At 41.0% G+C, this 21,354-nt stretch overlaps 1 protein-coding gene across 3 annotated transcripts in view; it reads right to left on the bottom strand.

The window, feature by feature from the left end:
* Positions 1–21,354, bottom strand: part of SH3RF3 (SH3 domain containing ring finger 3) — a 261,079-nt gene that overhangs the window by 168,038 nt on the left and 71,687 nt on the right. Inside the window, exon 2 of one of the 3 annotated variants that reach the window (XM_068925927.1) lies at positions 781–864. The exons of the other annotated variants lie outside the window; for them this stretch is intronic. Within the exon in view, the coding sequence (XP_068782028.1) occupies positions 781–864 (84 nt within the window). The remainder of the gene's footprint in view (positions 1–780; positions 865–21,354) is intronic. 3 annotated transcript variants of the gene reach the window in all.

Here is a 21,354-nt window from a genome sequence, read left to right as displayed (position 1 = left end):
CGGATGCTGGAGGTATTTAAAGTAACTGAGAAAGCAGATTCTACCCCATCTATTAGATGCTGTATAGGAATTGGTAGCTAATTTACTTTTTTTAAAGCCACATACTAATACATTCCACAAAACATGCAAAATACATTACCACAATTTGGAAAGCCTAAGTTCTTGTAAAAATTAGTTTGGCAAATGAAAACAGAAGCTGTATAAGTAAATCTGCTTTCCTTACAAAAAAAAAAAAATTGAATTTTGATTAAATTCATGCTCATTAAAATTAAGTGTATCTTTGATACATAATACAGTCTCCCCTTAAAATAATACTGCCTTTTTATTTTACAAAATTACATCCTTCTCCAAGTCCAAACAAGGAAATAAACTTCCTTAATGCACATCACTTTATGTCCTTTTCAATTTTGTTAATAATTTTTCAAAATAATATCTTTTCATGGCTCTTCAGAGAGCCATAAATAGAAAGTGGGTTTTGGTATACAGACGATCATATAGTAGATTGCAAAAAGCAAGCACATGCTGACATAGCAGAATTTCTAAATTGGGTAAGCTGGAAACTGGTTGCCACGCTTATCCATTATCCTTAGACACAAAGACCATAAAGGGTTCAACTTCAGTCCACATCAGTAATGACTACAAGCCATTAGCCTACGTAATGGCTGCTCATTGGTCTGTATGAAATGAACTGATGGTCTCAGTTCAGTTCACACTGGACAGGTGGCCACATCACAAAAACTACCAAGCATTAAATGGGCATGAAAACTGAATTATTCTCACCTCTCTAGAAGGCTGCTTCTCTAGAGCGCAGTTGAGACACTTTCGATGGGCAGTGCAGGGAAGCAGACTTTGCCTGTGTTGTGCCTGTCAAGTGGATGAACAGACATTTTCAATTCCTAGCACTGTCAATTAGCTACTTTTCGCAAACACTAAATTCATTTTTTGGAGGGAGGAAAAAAGTCTGGAAACTTGGGATAAACCAAGGGGGTTAATAAAGGCAATTGGTTTACAGAATCAAATAGGGCCTTTATCACCTGCAGTTCAATCTACCAACATAAGAAGACGTGAAATCGCAGGACTGGCTTCAACACCACATGAAATAAAAAGCTGAAGCGAAGTTATGTATTTGTGGAAATACTTCTAAAAGATAAAGAAAGGATACCTAAGACCGAAGGTCATGCTAGGCATTTCCCCCACACTGTAGAGTTTAAGTACTGGATTTAGTGTTGTACTAACACAGAGAATAATACTTGTCAGAGATTTTCTTTAAGCAGATGGATAAGGGAGAGGTCCAGGAGAGAATCTCAGCTGCACAGAAGCAGAGGACGTTATGAGCTTTGAAATTACTTTGTGTTTGCCTGCTGCTTTGGACTCTTTTTTTTTGCTAAAACTTAAAAGCCTCTTCTCGAGCCTCTGGTTTCCTATTTCTTTAGGGTGCAATTTATCAAAATCATATTTTATTTTGAAATGCACTAAAACATCAAGGCAAAAAGGAAAGATGAATCCTGTTTAATCCCTCTATTGCACTGCAGTAAGAGCAAGCAAGCGGGAAGGTGTTAAGTGTAGGGGAAGGCAGGAGAAGAAATGGGAATGGAATAATCTCCTCATTGCAATTGTGTTTGAAGATCCTGAAAAGGCAATAATAAGCTTCCAAGGCACAGTTATCTGGTTATGGAGTAGAAAACAATTTTCAACCCTAACTTGATGTCATTTGGCATCGCCTTAATCACAGGATGAAGAACACACTTATTTTATGTGGCTATGCAGTACACACCGCAAGAGATTCAAACTGCAATGATGGCCAAGTACGGATATCAAAGGCTAATATGTGGATGCAAAGAAGTGAGAAATACAATTTATTTCTCAGGATGAGAAATGCAATTTTATTTTTTATCAAACTTAAATTATAATTGGTTACATAACCATGTAACCAATAAGCCGAGCTACTCTCTGCTGACTACCGAATAGTTATCAAATATTAAAGAGATGAGCACGAGTTCTGAAAGAGGATTGTACAGTCACAGTGTGGCAGCCTTTACATGCGTGCACGTATGCCTGCATATGCCTGAACAAGAGAGTCTTCATACCAGCATGGGACCTGAAGGCTAACCAGGGAATAACACTGCAAATCTCTGTTCTCTGGTTTGCACTGCCTCCTCTAACTTCCTCCGTTTGCCTCTCAGTGAGCACATGACGAGAACACCTTTGAGAGAGGCGTGAGCCAACGGGCCCTTATAGGGTCCTAGTGACACTTTACGCTCCTCAGTGCGGGTGCTCCCAGGAGGCAGGAGCCCTCGAGAGCCTGGGTGGGAAGGAGTCGCAAAGAATCAGGCTGATGCTGTTTACAGCCACACTGTCAGCGAAGGTGCCACAAAGCGGGCTCTTCATAAGAAGATGCCAAGTCACACGAGAAAATTTGGCCTATTAGTCAGAGATGGCGGCATTACGAACCCTCCCAATAACTGGGACTTGCTGAGATCCACTCATGGAATAACACAGAAATATCAGTTTTTCCCAACAATAATACTTGCTAGCTAGCCCCTATGATTAAAGTAAACCTTGCAACTGTAAAGTAAGCCGTGGTCTTTCCTAGAGAGGAGGAAGGGAAAAGGAGGCTACCTCTTGAATTGTCAGTACCTGGAGTCGGCAATACTGGGGATATGCCTAGAAGATGCAAACTGAGCTTTGGGAAGAAGACGAAACAGAAGGAAAAGCTCTGTCAGGCATCTTTGAGACTAATCGGCAGCTTAAATACATTTTCTTGCAGGGCTGAGTTAGCAGGGAGGCAAGCCCTCATGGCAGTGGGTGAGGCTCTTCAAGCGGATCACAGACCTGGAAGGCAAACGGGAGTGGGATGTTTCCACCGAGTTCCAGGTGGTTCTGTAATAAGATGAAGCACAATTTGGTTCCTCCTCTACTCTGTGCTGACATAGCAATTGTCACAGAGGGAATAAAAACAGCTCCGGGAGTTGTGGTGATCAAGACAGAATTGCCGACTGCTTGATTTCAAATTGGTACACCAGGTGAGTCAAAAAGTGCACTGGACAGATATAGAAAGAAATTCCCTTTGTTACACTCCTACCAACTATATTTCTGAATTTTTCATCCTGGAGAAAAAAAAGTTAAGGAGAAAAAGGGAAACTGAAAAGTATCAGGAATGTTATTGCGATATAAATAACCTTGTTAAAAGTAATTTTTTGAGGTGCCCCAAACCCTGAACCTTAGGACCTGATCTGAATTTGAACACTCTTACTGTCAGGTAGATTGAAGTTTGAGCATCAGACATGTTAATATGGGCTCTATAAGGCATTTATCCCAGAATTCAGGATATTTAAATATGAGATTATCATAGTCTGGATGGAATTAAGAAGAAGAACAGAAATGACTTATCATAGAACTTGCATTTAAATTGTAGGTGCTTTGAGAAAATACTGAGACATATTGAATAATTAAAGATTATGAGCTTCTCCCCGGGTTTTTGTCTCCCTCATACACCATGACCTTCGTGGGCTGAGCTCAGCTCCGCACAGGCGCAGCCCGGCCCACACGTAGGGAGGATGGCTCCCACCTCCCCAGCCTCCTTCTTGCTGCTCCACACCTGATCTCAGCACCAACTACAGCAAAGCATATTTTGTGCAGTTAACGTGTTTGTTCTTAAACTTACTTCTTCAGTGTATTAGTTCAACTTAATACACCGAAGACGTAAGTTCAAGGATTAATGTTATAGTTACGTAAACAGCAAAGAGCCCTTTGCAGTGCTAAATGAAAGCCTACCAGCCTCCAGCTAGGTTTAATTTGGCAGTGTTTGCCATAAATAAATGCACTTTAATGTTAACTGCTAGCACTGCAGCTACGCTCGCTCAATTTTCTAATTCAGCTGATGTTATTCCTTTCATCGAGCAGTTCAGTGTACTAATGCTTTTTCCCCCCCCAAATCATCTGTGCCTTTGGGGCTTCTTTGGATTTGTTTTCAACAGAAATAAGCCATGGGGTATTAAAGGACAGACTGGTGGCAGACTGAACTCTCCCTTGTACGTTTATGGTCAACAGGCAGCGAATAAAAGAGTATAAAGAAAAGTTCTACTTAACTGCCACTTAAAAGGGCCAGCTTTCCTCCTGAAACTCAAGTACTGGGCTTGAATGAGTCAAATAAAAAGAAAACTCGAATGATAACTGTGCAGTGATTTATACCAGGCAACTCCATATTGAGCAACACCCTGGGACTCTGATTTTCTGCAGAGGCCCACAGAGGAGTCTCACATTGCTGTCCCCTCACAGAGGGGTCTCACCCCTTTCACATGTGCAGGGGTGCCTTGCTCACCAGCCAGAGGTCCTACTGCTGTGGTGTCTTCTGCCTCCCTGGAATTTGATCAAAGACCCAGCCAATAATTTTTGTAGCCCCATACAATCTCACTGCGAATATCAGCTTTTCTTTCAGGCACAACTATTTCTACTTTATTGTTTTCAACTGTGCATTAAAAGCCAACTGGCACAGGAAGGAAGCGTAGAGGATAGCATAGAGGATATACATATTTTTTACTACAGACATGTTAAACCCACGGTTCTATTATGCCTAGCACTACAGAGACATTAAGTAAACGGCTGTTGCACATCTATCTTAAAAACTGTCAGGGATGCTTGCCTGGTGCTATCGCTCTTTAGTTCCATGTGGTGAAGTATGTCTTTTTCTATAATAATATTACAAAAAATTAACAGCTCCCCTAATTACTTAGCACGGTTGCAGAGTGCACAGCACAGGTCGAAATGAAGCACTGGCAGTCACTGTGCGATTGCTCTCCTACGTTCTGGGCTCTGCCTCTAACTGTCCCCATTTCCTCCCTCTTTTTTTCTCTAGAACATATTTTTTTAAATCACTGCTTCTCCTTTACCCATGCACAGCCACTGTATGAGCTTGGGCTGATATCTAGGTTTAATTAACCATACTTGTATAATGTAGCAGTACAATTGTGATATGACTGCTATGTTAGAAATAGTGGAGTAATATAACGGTCTACTGAAGCGTAGCATTGTCTGTTAAATTGAAGGTGCAGCATCTCCTAAAACACAGCAAGCAAAGCCACCCACATACGTCATGTACTATTAAAGCACCCTTATTCAATTTCACTCTCAAATAGTCTTCTGAAAAGAAAAACTATATCTTGTAAAAACATAAGGTGGTCTGAAACTAAATGCATATTGGTTTATGATGAAAAAATGCCCTCCTGTCACCAGCTGGAAGCATTATCCACTCAGCACAAAACATGGGGGAAAGGACTGCAGCAAAGAAATTCTTGTCATTAGATTTGGCGTGAGAAATGTTGCTGCTCGTGTCTATGTTCTCTCATTACTTGATACTCCTGCATGTTTTCTCATATTGTTTATTTTCAGGATATCTAATATGCTGCATGCATACCCACACACACTGGGAAAAAATGCTGCAGATGTGTCAACTATCCTGTGTTGATCAATGCGTTTCAACGGTCCAAGCACACAGGTAACATTTTTGCTGACATAATCAATGGAAAAGGCACACCACCAAAACTGCCTGTATAGATGAAGTTTGAATGATAAAGGAGGGACTATGTTAGTCAAATTTAGTTTAGATAACAGAGATGTTTCACATCTTCAGGGATCTGCGTGCTGGAGCTAACTAGGAAACAAATGTTACTACACTTGTCTGCAGCAAGATCAATGAAGTGCTGTTAGGAAAACTTCCTCTTTATGAAAACGTGATTCATCTTTCTCCCTGCTCTCCTCTAAGGCAAAACCAGGGGTTTCAATGGTTTCAGTGTTAAGTCAGGATATGAACAAGCAGACTCCACTGCCTGGTCTGCCCAGTTCAAACTAGGGATTTCATCACCAGTCTCTCAGATCTGAGTGCATTGTCCGAAGCATTACGCTCTGCAGGCAATTTTCCAATGCCGTCCTGTCCAAACTGTTCAGTATTCTATAAATCTTAACATTCACTGTGCAAAGGCAAGTCCAGCGCTGCAGTCTGTAGACAGGGCATGCACAGAAGACTGGGAGATGAAGGTTCATGGACAAGGTAAACAGAATACAATATGGAAATATGTGGAACAGCTTTCACAGCAGAGACTGAAAGACACCAGAATAGGAATGGCATCCTGATTAAGACACTTACATGGGAAGTGGGTGAATGAGCTCTGAATCAGCACAGATCACTATTATAGTGAGTGATAAGTGGTCTTCCAATCACATTAGTCATCTCCCCAGATTAGCCAAATACTTTGCTAGTTTTACATCACACCATGACATCAATGCAGGTCTCAGGACCTCTGAAATGCATCCCATCAGTGTGTTAGCCTCCAAGGGTCATTATAAGCAAGCATGTTGTGCGTCGTCACACAAACCAATACAGATGGAAACATTCAGGATGCCACAGTACAAATTGCCAAAAAAGGTTTTATTATCTAGCAGTGCGTAGTTTTAGATGCTGTGCCAGCTGAAGGAGATCTGGAGAGACAGATTAAGGAATGAAGACCTTAAAAAAAGGGAGAAAAGTCAGGTCTTTACAATCGTATCCATCAGACTCAGGGATGTTTTTTCCATCTGCTAAGTGGGCCCTGACTGCTCCCTTTCTCCGCCACCACTCCCTTAGCATCATTTCCGTGAAGCTTCCTCCCTACTCGCAGTAAGAACTTTCAGTGACTGGCAACTATCTTTCAGCTACCGTACTGAAAACTGGCAAAAATGAATCAAAGAATCCTCTGGCCATTTGGGACGTAGCCAGGACAGACAACAGGGTCTTCCAGCACCCACCTCTCTTATTTCATTTGGGAGCAAAACATGCCAGTCTGGCTGCAAGTCATTCCTAAAGAGAGTCTGACGCAAAATAGGACGAGAAGAAAAAATGTTCTCCTTTCCCCTTGCTGATCTATATAATGGTGATGACAGGTATATAACATTTAAGCTGGTTTGGTCAGGTGGTCACATGGCATACAGTATATCCCAGTCAGCACCTGGATGGCATCAGTCTGGGCAATTTGACATGGATCATCAAGCATCTTCCGAAGCGCTTAACAAGAAGCAGGGCTGCGGTACAGCTGGGCTGACACTCACATTTGGATCGTCAAGTGATCGGTAAATGCCCTTTGATTTTGTATCCAAAATATTTAAATTGAGGGACGTCTGAGCTTGTCGCGGTTATGTTTTATGATCCACCGGCAGATGTATCATAGACTCCCGTACGATACAGCATGAACAGCAGAGTGGGCTCATTGGTAAGGCTGGCTGAGCCTTGACAGCACATCATTCTTTTATAAAGCATGGGCTTCTTCCAGGATCAGGGCGGCATATGCAGGATCATGCAGAAGCTACAAGACAGTAATGATCACACAGTATAGTCAACCAAAAAAGCACTTAATAAAGCAGAAGGGCCATCTAAAAACAGCATGCTGCGACTTGCCACTTTAAAGTCAATATTCAAAGGCAAAATCTCTGATCACAGGATTCTCCACGTTACAGATGAACCACCAATTAGTTTCATTAGGGCAGCTGCCAGGCTGGCAGCCTGGATGTGACTTGCCAAGCTGCAAACACGGTACCTGGCAGTGCAGCTATAGCTATTTAGGAAATAGGCACCTTTGCTCTGAGATGGTATCAGAATATGATGGGAAAAAGAAAAAGCAACTTTGAAGTGCTGCTGGACCTCCTGTGTCTTTTGAAAAGCTGTGCCTACAAATCAAGAACAGTTTCATTTTTTTCCCCACCACAGGTACTGGGAAGGTCTTAAGAAGAAATGAGTGAAACCCTTGGTCAGTCATGTTTTTTTGGATTTTAGGTTTTGTCCAGTAAACAATTCCCTACCATTTGGATAGAGATTCTGTGTTCCTCTGTTCTACTTCTCCACAAACTATTAAATAACAGTGTTTGTTATATATAAGAGGCCAGACGATGACTACAGTTGAACTAACATAAATATAGAGTGAAGTAATTCTGCTCCAGCAAATGAAGTTTGCCTGGATTTACAGTGTTGCAGGAGAAGAGAATCCAGCCTGCTCCTGCCCTTCCACTTACGAGAATTATGTAAGCGTGCATGACCAGCAGCTTTAACGCTACCACTAGATGCCAGAGGAAAAAATACTTGTTAGCACCCAATTCAGAAATAGTCTTCATCATTTCAGTATGGCTCAATAAAAGAGTAATTTGAGGAACATAATATGTTCCAGTTTGCATTTCGTGGACAGTAACACCCAGCTTTCACTTTCTGATTTATGGGTTTCCTTCAAGATATTCAGTGCTTGCTCTACAGCCCAGTTAAACATGATTTGTACTATTCTGGAAGCCCAAAAAGGATGCAAAATAGACAACTGAGGATTCTTTTCATACCAGGAAATTCTCATTTGGCACAGAACCAAGACAGCCAGCTGTACACAGTGTATGGGACCTGTCTGGGATACTGCTGAGGGAAAAAGGCATGAGCAGACTGTAAATTAGAGCAATCAAGTTGTTGTTTTTAAGGTTCCTGCCTCCATCCTAAATATCTCTGGGTCCTGCACTAGCTGGTGCTGGGGATGTAAAGTACAGCTTCCTTGGAGGGGGGTAGGATGAAGGAGGCAACCATAGTTACTGGTTTGATTCTTTAAATTAAATAAAGCTGTTTTCTCTTACAAGATGCAATTTCCACATTCTGTGCTGGATTCTGCGGCCGTTGCTCCATGCCATGGGGTATTTAATAGTTGTTTTGAGCTCTCTCTGTACAAATATGAATGCTTACACAAGCTGAATAGGAATGGAGACGTTGACACATCTCACCCTTGACTCTCAGAATTATAGAAAGCCAGCAGTGAGTTCCCTGCGGGTAAATGCACTCTCCAATGGTGGGTGGAAAGCTGAGCGCAGAAGGCACCGCACCCCTTGTCCTGACCACGCAGCCAGTGCCTGCCACAAGCGGAGGGAGATGTCAGGGTTGGAACACGGAGGGCGAGGGGAAAGCAGGAAGCACAGCTGCGTGAGGGCTGTCACCTACCACCAGCCCAAGGCAGGTACCCGTATGGTACTCTGTCTTTCCCGCAGCCAGAGCCAGGTCTTCACCACCACCTCCCTTACCCCAAGCAGAGCTCAGAAAGGAGGAAGAATGAGAGCCACATTGTAAAGAACCATCTCATTAAAAACACAAATTGTATGCAAGTAGTGGACAGCAGATGCACCAGAGAAGGGATTAGTAAAGCTGTGCCTGCGCTTGGCAGGTCTGTCCATATGGCTAAGCTGCTCTACCAAACTAATGAGGGCTTTCTCCTGAGAACACAACCAGCACTAGGGCCAAGTTGCCTTCTTGCCAGGCTACTTTACCCCAAAAGCAAGTTTGGCCAGTGTAATTGTGTCTGCACTGGGAGCTTTGGCTGCCAGAGCCATGACAGTCACAAGTCACACGTTATCACACCTCAAATTGACAAAGTTATGCTGGCAAGAAGTCATAGTCTAGGCTGAGGCCAAGTCTCATTACAGAGCAGGGGCATTACATTATGCATGTTAGGTGATTAAAAGCTTAAGAACATGTGAGCCGAATAGACCTTGTGGACTTAGAGCAACAAAATACATTTAACGCCATCACTATCATCTGATACGGAAACTTAACTTATCCTTAAACAAGAATTCATCCTGCACAGCCTGGTAGAGTCTCAGACTGTATCACCTTTTGGCAGATGCAGCCCAGCTGGGGATTATAGCTCACGGAGGGCTCAGAGAACATGAAACACCTGAACTACCACCAGTCTGCAGCACCACAGTACTACTTTGGAATGCTAGGCTCCAATTTTCAGGTATTTCTCTGTCTTCTGTTTCTTTATTAAGCCATCATTTTCTTGAGAAAGCAGATGCTTTCCGCAAAAAGATTTTGGCCAAAATCCCAATGTTTTCTCAAGAATTGCTTTGAGGAAATTTTTCAGCCTGTTTCATTAAGCACACACACTCAACTTGCAACACAAGGCTGTAAAGTGATGCCCAACTGTCAACTGTATGCTTCCTTAGATTAGAGATGCTTCATTTTGATTAGAGATAAAAGCAAAAGAACTAGCTTAGTTATCTCAGTAATTCTAACCAGACATGTGGATAAAACAAATCTAAGTTAACATTATACATACTTTTATGCTAACTTTCCATTACCTTGAAGTATAGATATTGAACTTCCTGTGTTCATTGTACTCTCTCTCTACTGTCTTCACAGTGAACAGATCTTCTGTACACTTCTTTTGCCTTGATTCAGCATTGATTTGGCTATACTGCTAAATAAAAGTACTGGATCCCTGATCGTTCACCCTGCTTTGTTGTTCGCTCAGAACCTGCACTGTTTCGGCCTCCTCAAGCCACTCTCTGGACTTGGTCCTGGGGACTGTTTGCTCCAAGGAGCATCTCCCAAAGGTGATATGGTGAAGGATGCACCAGATTTATCTGTCTCCATCTTACATCATCCCTCCTCTAGCGATATCTCAGCACCTCAGCATTAGTGTCCTCCAGTGCTATGCAAGCTGTCCTCCCGCAGTCGCAAGTCACTGAATGTATACCCTCCATTTCTTTTTACAAAAACACTACACTGGCGAGTCCAGAAACCTGGAACTAAAAAGACACACAATCATGCCTTAGGACCGCAAAAGTGGCACCATATGAGGAGATCATATGAGGCAACTCAGAGGAGATTCAGGGCTAAGAGTTACGTGCTGTGGATGCGGCCAATCTGCTCTTGTAGGGTCCTAAATAGCGGTCTTGTAGGCCCCCTAAATAGTGTGGGTGTGAGATATCCACATACGATTTGTGGGGGCCAGGGAGCTCTCTCTGAAACTGATGCATTTAGGTATACAAATGTAACCACTGAAATTGGTAGATAGTCCCTGAGTTACCGCCCCAGAACTGACTTGCCTGGCTGACAACTTGCAGGTGGGCAAATTTGCAAACTTGACTATCTGACAGGGTATTTATTTCAACGGACATAGCTCTTCTGTGTGCACAAAACTGCAATGATCTGAGGATTTATTTCAGCTTGTGCATAAATCCTTCTGAAAAAATCTATTTGTTCATATCCATGCTTGTTTTTCTAAGCACAGATTTTTAAACATATTAAAGATTACCTTATTAGAAATTGCATGTGAAAGGCAGTATTAAAAGAAGTAGCTTAAGAGCTCCTCTAGATGCAATACATAGTTAGAGCCTGCCATGTCCTAATTTTATTTTCAAAACAACCTTCTTTTTTAATAAACATGTTTTATTCTAATCTTTTGTTATTGTTAGTGTTGTCTGCTATTCCCATAGCAATAAAAAACAATAGTGACCAGTGCAAATGTTTGTTAAAAATAACTAGCTACTTAAGCAAGTTATTCTTGTTTCAGCTTTTTTAAATGTCTACATTAATGTGCATGAAGATACAGACTATCTCAAAAAGACTGACATGGTCAAGAAGCATCCTTAAAATTAAGTTCTTTCTCAGTCCCCAATTTATTAAAAAATAGATATACACTAATGGTGGCAGCTTAGAAGATTATGTAATACCTGTGTTTCTGTATCTTTTGGGCATGATTGAGGAGCGAAAAAAGACAAGGAAATCTCAAGATTTTTATCTTCAAAACTAATCTTCATTAGATAATCTTTACATTTTATCAAATTAGGAGATTCAACTATTCAAAACCAAGAGTTCAACTGAAGGGCTGTCAAAATACAGTTTGTTGGATGTAGATATTTTTAATTTGTTATTTTCTTTTTTTTTTGTTATTTTAATATATTAAATTTTAATTTAATTATTTTTAATTTTTAATTTGCTATTTTTAATTTGTTATTTTACATATTTTAATTTGATATTTTAATTTGTTATTTTTAATTTGTTATTTATATAAGTACTTGATAGGAGGGGATTCAAAAACTTTAAGCCACCAAGTTAATACATTGTATATTTGAAAAGTCCAACTATGGACTAGGCTTAAGTATGAACACTGGAACACACATGACTTTTTAAAGAGACTGCAGAAAACCTATCCTATGTACAGTACACCCAACCTTCTGTTTTATTATTGTGACCTCAGTTTTGATAAAGTGTGAAAATGGACCTTGGGCATGAATTCTGTTTGGCATTTTAGCCTTTCAGCTGAACTTCTACTACAGAATAAAGAATGTAAATTGCTTTCCCACTTTCATTCTCCTGATGACCAGTGTGCACCTTAAGTACTTCTAGGTTGTTATTAATATCCATTTAAACTAATGTTTTTAACTATGCATAAATATCAGCATGTACAACGTTTTTTTATTCGGCAAAGGCAGGTTGAAATCAGCTGCTGAAACTCTGGTTCAAAATGCCTTCCTAGATGAGAATCCACACAGACACCAGGCCTAGAGACATCGACGTGGAAGACGGTGAAAACTGCTCCTGTGCGCTCTAACCTCTGATCAGCACTTAAGCCTTCATGGAAGGAATTAAATCAAATGGCACGGTTCTGCCTATAATGAGAAGCAGAAAAGTGGAGGTCAACAGCAGTCCTGATGAGAACTAAGAGCCAACGCCAGCTGAGGAGACAAGAGTAAGAGCCTGCCAACGTTTGTGAGCAGAAGAAGGCAGCAAAGAGGTGTCCTGACGGGAAGGATCTGGACTCTCAGCACAGCTCAAAGCTGCGGGAACTTCACTGACTTCAGATGGCTGTGAACCAGCTCCTCAGGAGGAAGCAAGGAGGACTTGCAAGTTAGAGTTATCACTGCTTGAAAGAAGGCACAAACCGTTGTTATGAAAGGGAGCTGTGGCTGAAAAAAGGTGACGTTCAGCAAGAGGAGCTGCACTGCAGTGCCGTGTGAAGAATGCTTCACTGACCTTCCCATCCTGGCAAAGGAAGGGTTCACCAAAGTGTGCTTCAAGCCAAAAGTCCTCTTAGAAAACAATTTTAATTGTGCATACAAATAAGCAATAATACTTAAGATTATTATGCCGATTACCCAAAGTTAATATAAACAGTCATCTCTCTGACAGATAAAACACATTGTGTCAAACTTAAAACAATCGGACAGGCTATTCATCACGTTCAGTTTTGATGATATAATTCCAAGGAATATGTTTCTGTCCACATCATGGACAATGAATGCAGCCTGCACTCTGACAGAAAGAGACAGAGAGAGAAGAAAGCTTTTTGTTCAAGTGGAGTAAAATTTCCATGTAAATATGTGACAAAGGCTCCAAATGGATGGCAAGAGTGAAAAGGAAAGATTTACCACTCAATGTCCATTTTGCCAAAAAGATTTTTTTTTTAAATAGTAGTAATAGCAGAGAAATGTCCTGCCTGTTAACTAATTGGATTTGTGCAATTCAGACACCCTAATTTGTACTGAAATGGTTTTCCTGCCTTCCCTCTTTTCAGCCTGACAGATGGACTAGGCAAAAACGTGAAATTCATGCAGTCATTGCTACCCTTAGCCCACTTAATTCACAGCCCTTTGTCAAAACTTCTTTAGTCAAGATTAAAAGAGAGGGTACCATATCTATCCTAACCATCTGGACTGAAATTTGCCAATCTGGACGGATTGGATAGAAGCCTAAACTATACTGAAGAGTGAAACCTTATTTGGGCTTAGTTGAAGGAATTCAAACGTAATGGACACAAAGTATTCTAGGAGCTTGGCACGTCAAGCCTTAGTCTCTACTACTTAATTCCTGCTCTGTTTACGCAACCAGAGAAAAGCAAGTGCAAAATGCTAACAAATCAAGATGTTAGCATTTTCTATCCTTTTTCTGACAACTGGCAATATTTATACAAAGTGACAAGAAATTAAGAACATACTCTTCGTGGTTTATTTTTAAAAATGCGAAAACTATTAGGTGATGTACTGTCAAGCACCATGCTTTCAACTGCGTAAGAAAATTCCTTCTAGCAAAAACATATTGCAGGTTACTGAATACAGTCAGCCTATTGACTATATATTTAGAATCCATCAGCGCTCAGATGTACTCAAACCGTTTCTAGTCCTAGGTAGAGGAGCCAGGCAGAAGAGACGAGGAGAAATGAGATAAGCCCGGTCAGCAGGGGAATGTTTGCCATTGATTTTGCCTGTTGTTAAGCAGGAGTCTTCACAGATCCCCAGATTCCTCATGACAATCAGCAACAACTGTTCAAAGAATATTTGTTAACATCTGCATTTGTAAAAAAAAGCTAAAGCTTTTTTTACTTTACGTGTACCTCTCACGGCTACCCATAGCTTTTTATCCTCAAGAGTGAATTATCATGGTAATCTCCACATGGAGCTGCATTCACACACCATCTGCAAATTTGCACCAGGGAGAATATCAGGTCTGTACATCACTTGTTTCCATACACTGCAGATGCTACTCCCTAGACTTTATCCTCTTGCAACTCTGCAACTGAAGTGATCATCCTGAGCACCAGATCTGGATGACAAGTACAATGTGGTATTTTCACTCATTGGCTATGGATTTTACTCTCCAGCTTGGTTTCCCCCAGGGAGAGACCTGATGAACCCTGGGTCATACTGTGAAATTACTAGTTCTCTCAAGCTTTTCCTTACAGTTTGGAAGGCAGCTAGAGAATGGGTATGTTGAAGACTATAATGAGGGCTGTCTATTTTAAATTAAAAAAAAAAAATTACAAAGCATGTTTGAATTTTAGATAGGCATAAACTGAAATACATATAACTAAATAATGAGGTTCCTAGGGGTACAATAGCTATGAAAAAATTTTCCTTGCAACTCTTCACTGAGAAGAAAAATTACACCAAGGCCAGATGATACCTGACTGGAAAAAGTGAGGGCAAGAGAAGCAGCCAGAGGAACACATTTCCCTCGCAGATGCTCTGTTTTCAGTTGACTAGTGCTAAACTGTTGGCAACACACTAAAAGGTAACACATCTTTTGAGGCCCTTCAGCGTAAAGTGGACGGCTCCTGGGAATCCAGCAGAACTTTAACACTTCCCCTTCCGTCCAAATGCAGTTCACACCAAAGCCACAATGAAATGGCCATCCATCGCCTTATTACAGAGATCTCTCTGCCTTTTTCCTTTTCCATCTCTTGTCTCACACTTTTCAATCTTTAATCCTATTGCAATTTAACAGAGAAAGAGAGAGAGAGAGAAAGAGATGAAGAGAAGCAGTTTAAGTACTGTTAAAGGACACCTCGTCTCACAGATGCATTTATTTCCCGCAGAGCCGCGTGAAGACAACGATATCGCTCTTCCACCCTGGCGCAGGCAGGGAAGGCAGATACTACACCAAGTTACCTTCATTTTCGATGCTGCATCTTCTTTTATGGTGGATAACAAAGCAGTAAGGGACGCACAGTGTTTCAGAGGTTGAGGGTGAGTGAGGAAGCGAGGAACGCCTGAGCTTTCTGCTATGGTTACAAGTTCTCCGGAGGATGTTTTTGTTTGCTAACTACAACATTCCCCAACCAGCTTGCAGTGCCAGAACTCTGACCCTCTCTATAGATGCAGACTCTACATCAAACACAGCGTTTGGATCTATACGCAAATCAGCACAATTACGTCTTGGCATAGGGTCCTCTTGACTAGATAGGCCAGAAAACCACTCTTTCCCATCTGCTGTGAACTGGTGCAGAAGTGTTCCTTGGCACCCAGGCTCGGAGCAGAAGGTTTCACTGAACAACTCAATTCAGAAAACAGCTAGTTACCAAAATTTAAAGGAGGTTCAGAATTCTCATTTGAAGTGAGGACAACATAACACTGAATGGCAAATAGAAACAAAAAAAAGCTATTAAAATATTGACTTTTTTTTTTAAAGGTTGTCCCACCTCCAGCAAAGCAACGAGGAAGGCAGTTTATTTTATCGAATTTATCTATCTATCTGTGACAAAAATTCCTTCAGGTATGACACTTTCAGGTGTCTCAGTGCCACATACAAAATACAGAGAATAAATGTTTTTTGCTGCATGTCAGACAAACCAAATGGACACAATGCAGGTGGAGCAGCTACTGCTTTTAAAGACTCTCACGGCTGGTTTGCATGTATGTGCAGGTACACTCAAGTCATACTACTGTGACTTTATGGGACAGGGGTTTCTGCATACCTGAAAATGTGGTGCCTAAGCAAAGGAGTAGTTGTTATCTCTATAAAAGTTGTATTGACAAAAATCCATTCATGTAGTAAATAATTTTTAGTGAAAAGCTAGAGATTTGCACTATGCACAGACATCTAACATACACGCATTTGAAAATTTGGCCTGTATATCCTATTAGATATTCAGAGTCAAATCTGTAGGTGGCTCCATTGACTTGAATGAAACAACTTATAGCTTCTGAATACCTTAAGTTTGATTTTGATATGTTTTACTTTAAATTGAGTTGACTGACAGAAGACTGGCTCTATTTAAAATGTTTTCTATTTACTTAACAGAACTGATAAGATATTATCTTATAAATGGGTGCATTTAGTTTTCATTCATTCCACTTAATTCTTTTATCAGACATTAAATTAAATAAAATGGCTGTTTTAAAGACATGATTGTATATAGTTTGGATGGCAGTAAATTGAATTTTTGCTTCTGTACAGGGTCTTTGTTTCAGCGGGTTTCAAAGGAACAGAAAGAAAAAGTTCTATATTCAAACAATATCAATGTTTTTTTCCTAAAAACATTCTGTAGCAGTTATTTTTCTTATAGCCACCAGCCTAACCACCAGGCTAGTGATTGCAAATCACAGGATTAGTGTTTATAGTATTATAAGGAAAGCACTTTTCTCATAATATTTAAATGTAAATATTTTATTTTGGCTCATGTACACTAACTAAAGCACTTATAATGCTCTGAATATACTTCATCTGTAAGAGAGATTAGCAGCCATTGTTTTTTTCCAAAGGAATGACAAGCTGTATATAAGCGCAGGTCTAGTAAGTAACTCAGTGTATTAAGTGCATGCAAAGGAAAAAGTATTACAAAATATTTCTACGGGGGCAACCTCTGGAACTCCAGAGGAGGAATCCGCTTCCTTCTAACTATGGAATCAGGCAAACAATGAAGACCGGGAATATGTCAAGCAAAGCAGGAGTCAAATAGAGAGAGGTACAGATAATGGTACAGCTAAAACAAGTGCACATATATGGCTGTGGTCCCAGTGGCCAGAAGTGGCCACCAGTCCAAAAAGAGTCAGACAGTAGTAATAATTTGTATGGCTCACCTATAAAGGACTTAAAAGTTAACAAGACGGTCTCTTTCACAGGCTTCCCTCACGTAAAAAGGACTGCAAAAATGCAAACGGATAAGGATTTATGGGAAAAGCAGACAAGCAGTTACTAAGATAAGGTTATAGTTGAATGATATAATGTGTTGATAAAGCTGGGGGATATGACTCCTACCCAGAGTGTTTTAATGCCCTTGATCATTGCTACAATAGTAACCAGTTAATTAGAGTTGGGACACATGTAATAATTTACCCAGAAATGAAGTTTCAAGGTGCCTTAAAGGAAAATGACAAAGCCCTCAGATTTTGCACAGAACTGTCTCCAGAATGCTTTGATGTTCAGGTACATTTAATGAAAATTAATAAAGCAAAGGTACAGGTTCCTAAAATGCTGGAGTAGGGGAGGAGAAGGAAATACCCTTTCTGTACAATAGCTGGGTTGCTTCACTGCCAAGTCCAGCTTTGTGCCTCAGAGCAGGGCCTCCGGCAGGACCTCCCACCCCTCAGCTGAACACCCTACAGCCACCCACAACACTCGCCCTGCCGGGGGTTGGCCCCCGTCGCCATAGTCTGCTGAGCCCGCTGCATGCATGCACGGCACGCTTGCCGCTGTCATGAGGGGAACAGGGCTCCCCTCGGCAGGCAAATACTCAGTACTCACGCCTTAAGACATCCTTGCGCAGCATAACGTAGTCTTGGAGAGCCCAAGCTATTGCAAAGAAAAACCGGAAAGTCTACAGGACACAGAGAGCTTCACTACCTCTGGTCCCCAAAGTGGTACAACTTGGCGTTTGGATGAGGCTGCAGCCCAGTTGAATAGTCCTGACTATTTTTATCAGGACTAAATAGCTCAAGGCACTCTTCTGCCCGGACTGCTCTAGGTACAGCTCTGTCAGTACTACATCCAGAGCTCTACATCCTGCTCCAGTGCAAAGAGCTCACTTTTTTCTTGCTTAATGAATATTTAAGTAAGCCGTGCAAAGTGGGAACACTGTCAGCAAAGAAAACGGTATTCTGGGATGGACTGCTCTCTTTCACGTTTATAGGAATTGTTCCTCAAAAATGGGTTCAAGTCCCCCCAGGCAGTAAAGGGAGTTGAATTCCCTCTCACGTTTTGGGTTTGTGATAACTGTTTGCAAATGAGTAAAAAGGCAATGGGTCCACCCTTCCTCTCCAATTTTCTAACCTAGGCTTTTATCTCATTCACTGTAATGCAGAGCTTGAAGATGAAATATGACACAGAGAAAAATAAAGCACTGGAACAAAATGTATTATTTTTTCTTTTCCATCAAGAAAATAGTGTTTTGGATTGATTTAAACTCTTTTTTTCTAATCATTTACTTTCAGTTGTCTGTGAACTAAAGAGCGAATAAGTGCCCTATTAATTGCTATTTGGGATTTTTTTATCAAATTCTCCCTGCTTTATTTTCCTTCAAAACAAGCAACATGCACACACACACACACACACACACACACACACACAGCCTTTTTAATAACTTCACAAACAAAAGTCACATAAAAGTAATTAAAAAGTATTAAAGGCATAAGTTAAAAAAATTCCCCAATCCTTTCTTTTTTAATGTCTTTTCGGAGAGGGGTGTGTGGTTTCTTATTACTGCTTGTAGGACAAAATATATATCCATTTGACCACGCTTCAAATGATATTTAAAATATTAAACTTCTTTGGGAGGACAAACAAAAAGTTAAAGATGATCTTAAGTTGTTTCTCAAAACCCTTTAAGTAAAAACATGAAGGGAAAAAGAATCACTAAGAAAGAAATTTCTGTTTCTCCTTGGGCATCTTTCTCTCTTGCAAAGTAGCTTTTGGGAACCATCATTAAAGACAGTTAAGACGGCCTTATCTCTCGCAGGGAGACCTGGCAAACTTCACTAGCAGAAAGCTGAAAGCACCGCTTACAATTTGTCTTTGTATTACGGTCACGTTGCTGGTCTTGGCTAGTTACACCAGGCTATTAAAATAAAGTAGCAGATAGGAAAGAGGAGAAAAAAGGAATAGGAGAGAGTGGAGGACAGGGTCAGACGCAGCAGCCGTCTGATAGGCAGAAAGAAAGGAGAGCGGCTGCCCAGCTCTGCAAGTGCACGCTGCAAAGAAGAAAGTAAAATCACCCTTCACCCGCCGGTAAATCTTTGCCTGAGGAGAGGGAATAAAACAAATGGCAGACAAAAAAAAAAGACAACTGACAATATTTCTACTATTCAGTTGTCCAGCCGTGAAAATGGTTAGACGAGGGTTAAATGTGTTACTAATGAGCAGCTTCCTGGCGCTTTTCATACAGATTAACATTCTCCGTTTTGCCAGCGCTGATGTGAAGGTGAAATGATGATAATATTGTGAAAGGAGCTGCAGAGAAAAGGTTTGTACAGACAGAGCTTCGGAAAACTTGGAAGGAGTGAGGTATTATGCACATATAGCAAGTCTGCCCACACACGTATTAGTCATTTCAGAGTCTGAAATCTCCAGTTCTCACTGCATCTCCTGTAATCAGTGTGGGAATGAGAGATGCTCATCGAGGTCTAAAATAGATCTCAGAGCACTTCTTCCCCAAACTCCTTCATTCAGGGGACTGTAAACAACAGTGCGCAAAACACTGGAACGCAAACACTCTTGCCTTGATTAGTAATCTCTGTATCTTGGCTCGTTCTTGTCGGTCCTTCCAAAACACGTAAGTGACCAAAACTTTCCCATCCAGCTAATTATCTCTATCAGAGAATAAGGAAAGTATACTTCACAGTTCAGACTAATTGCCACTTTTACTATTAAAAAACTGTTCCCATACAGCAGACACTAAGATAATACAGGATGGACAATATGCACCAGAGTATTTTGCACTATGTATATTTTGACTTCCTTGCACATTTCAGCATTATTTCCCAGAATAAGTAACCACAATATCTTCAAAACTGCCACGCAACCACTGCCTGCAAATGCTTACTTTTTAAAAGCTGTGGTTGTTTTGCAGAGTGCCTTTAATCTGAGAACTTTAAAGCAGTGAGACACAAATGTCACATCGCTGTGAAGCAATTGTTGAATGCCTTTTGCAAAAGGCTAAATTCTGGAACAGATATACCCACGTCAGATTGCAAGCCACTGGCAAAAATTCTTGATCCTACTGTGCTATCAATTAACCCAAGAGCCCACGTACTGATGTTGTAGTGCAACTGATTCCAACGTTTCCTCCTAACTCTTTCCACACATGCCTTTGTTCAACATCCTAGAACTAAAATGTTTAGATGACGGAGGAGCTCAGTCAGGAGATACAGCAAGATATCTTGAAGCAGACTTTTTTTGTTATCATACACTGCTAGCACTGAACTCTGTGTTGTCATGGAAATCCTCTCTTTCCCCATGATGTTTAAAGTAAACAGCCATCCCTCTGCCTTTCCTCAGTTTTCATGAATGACAGCTTAACTACCACAGCCACCACTTATCCACAGGTGGTTTTGGCAGTTTAGGGAGGATTTCTCATATTTTTTCACTTAAGTCTCAAATAGAGGTCAAGACATTCCTCTCTAATCACTGACCTTCCTTCCCCTCAATTTCTTTTCTATGCCAGCTGCTAGAAAAAATGCAGTGCTATCCATTCATTTATATCCACAGATGAAAAGATATCAGTTTGAAATCTCCCACCTTTTAAAACCACCTGAAAGTTTGCACGTAATACTCCTCCAGGTAGTACGTTATACTCTTCTACTTTTGGGGAAGGGGAGGAGAGTCATCTCTGCACAAATGAGTAGTATCAGCTTCTTCCTTCATCCTTCTCTGCTTCGCATTAAGAAATGAGGGAGGCACAGGGAAACGCACAGAGACTGAATTCTCAGCAGCACTGGCTGCAGGGAGATGCTGTAGTTGCCTAGATGCCACTTACCTTCTTCAGTCCTGGCACAAACCACACTGGCCAAATACGTCGCCCCCAGCCTCTCCCCCACCCCCGTCTAGCCCAGCAGATTCTTAAGCCAGAAGCTATGAAGGAAATGTGCTTATTGCTCCAGACATATCGCATCCCCAAAATTGGCTTTCAGGTTGTTTTGCACAGGGAAGTGACCTTCCCAAAAGCCAGACTTCATCCCAGACTCAAAACACCAAACTGCCGTCAGTATCACTGCTATGTTTCACTATTCTCAAAAGATTAAATCACAGTGCTCACGTTCCGCGCTAGTGAACTGCTTTGCTATCGGAAGTTAAAAATGTGCAACTATTTAATT

Source organism: Struthio camelus, chromosome 1 (genome assembly GCF_040807025.1).
Source record: "Struthio camelus isolate bStrCam1 chromosome 1, bStrCam1.hap1, whole genome shotgun sequence".
NCBI lineage: Eukaryota > Metazoa > Chordata > Aves > Struthioniformes > Struthionidae > Struthio > Struthio camelus.
The sequence above is the reverse complement of the archived record's forward strand: the minus strand, read 5'-3'. Positions and strand labels throughout refer to the sequence as shown.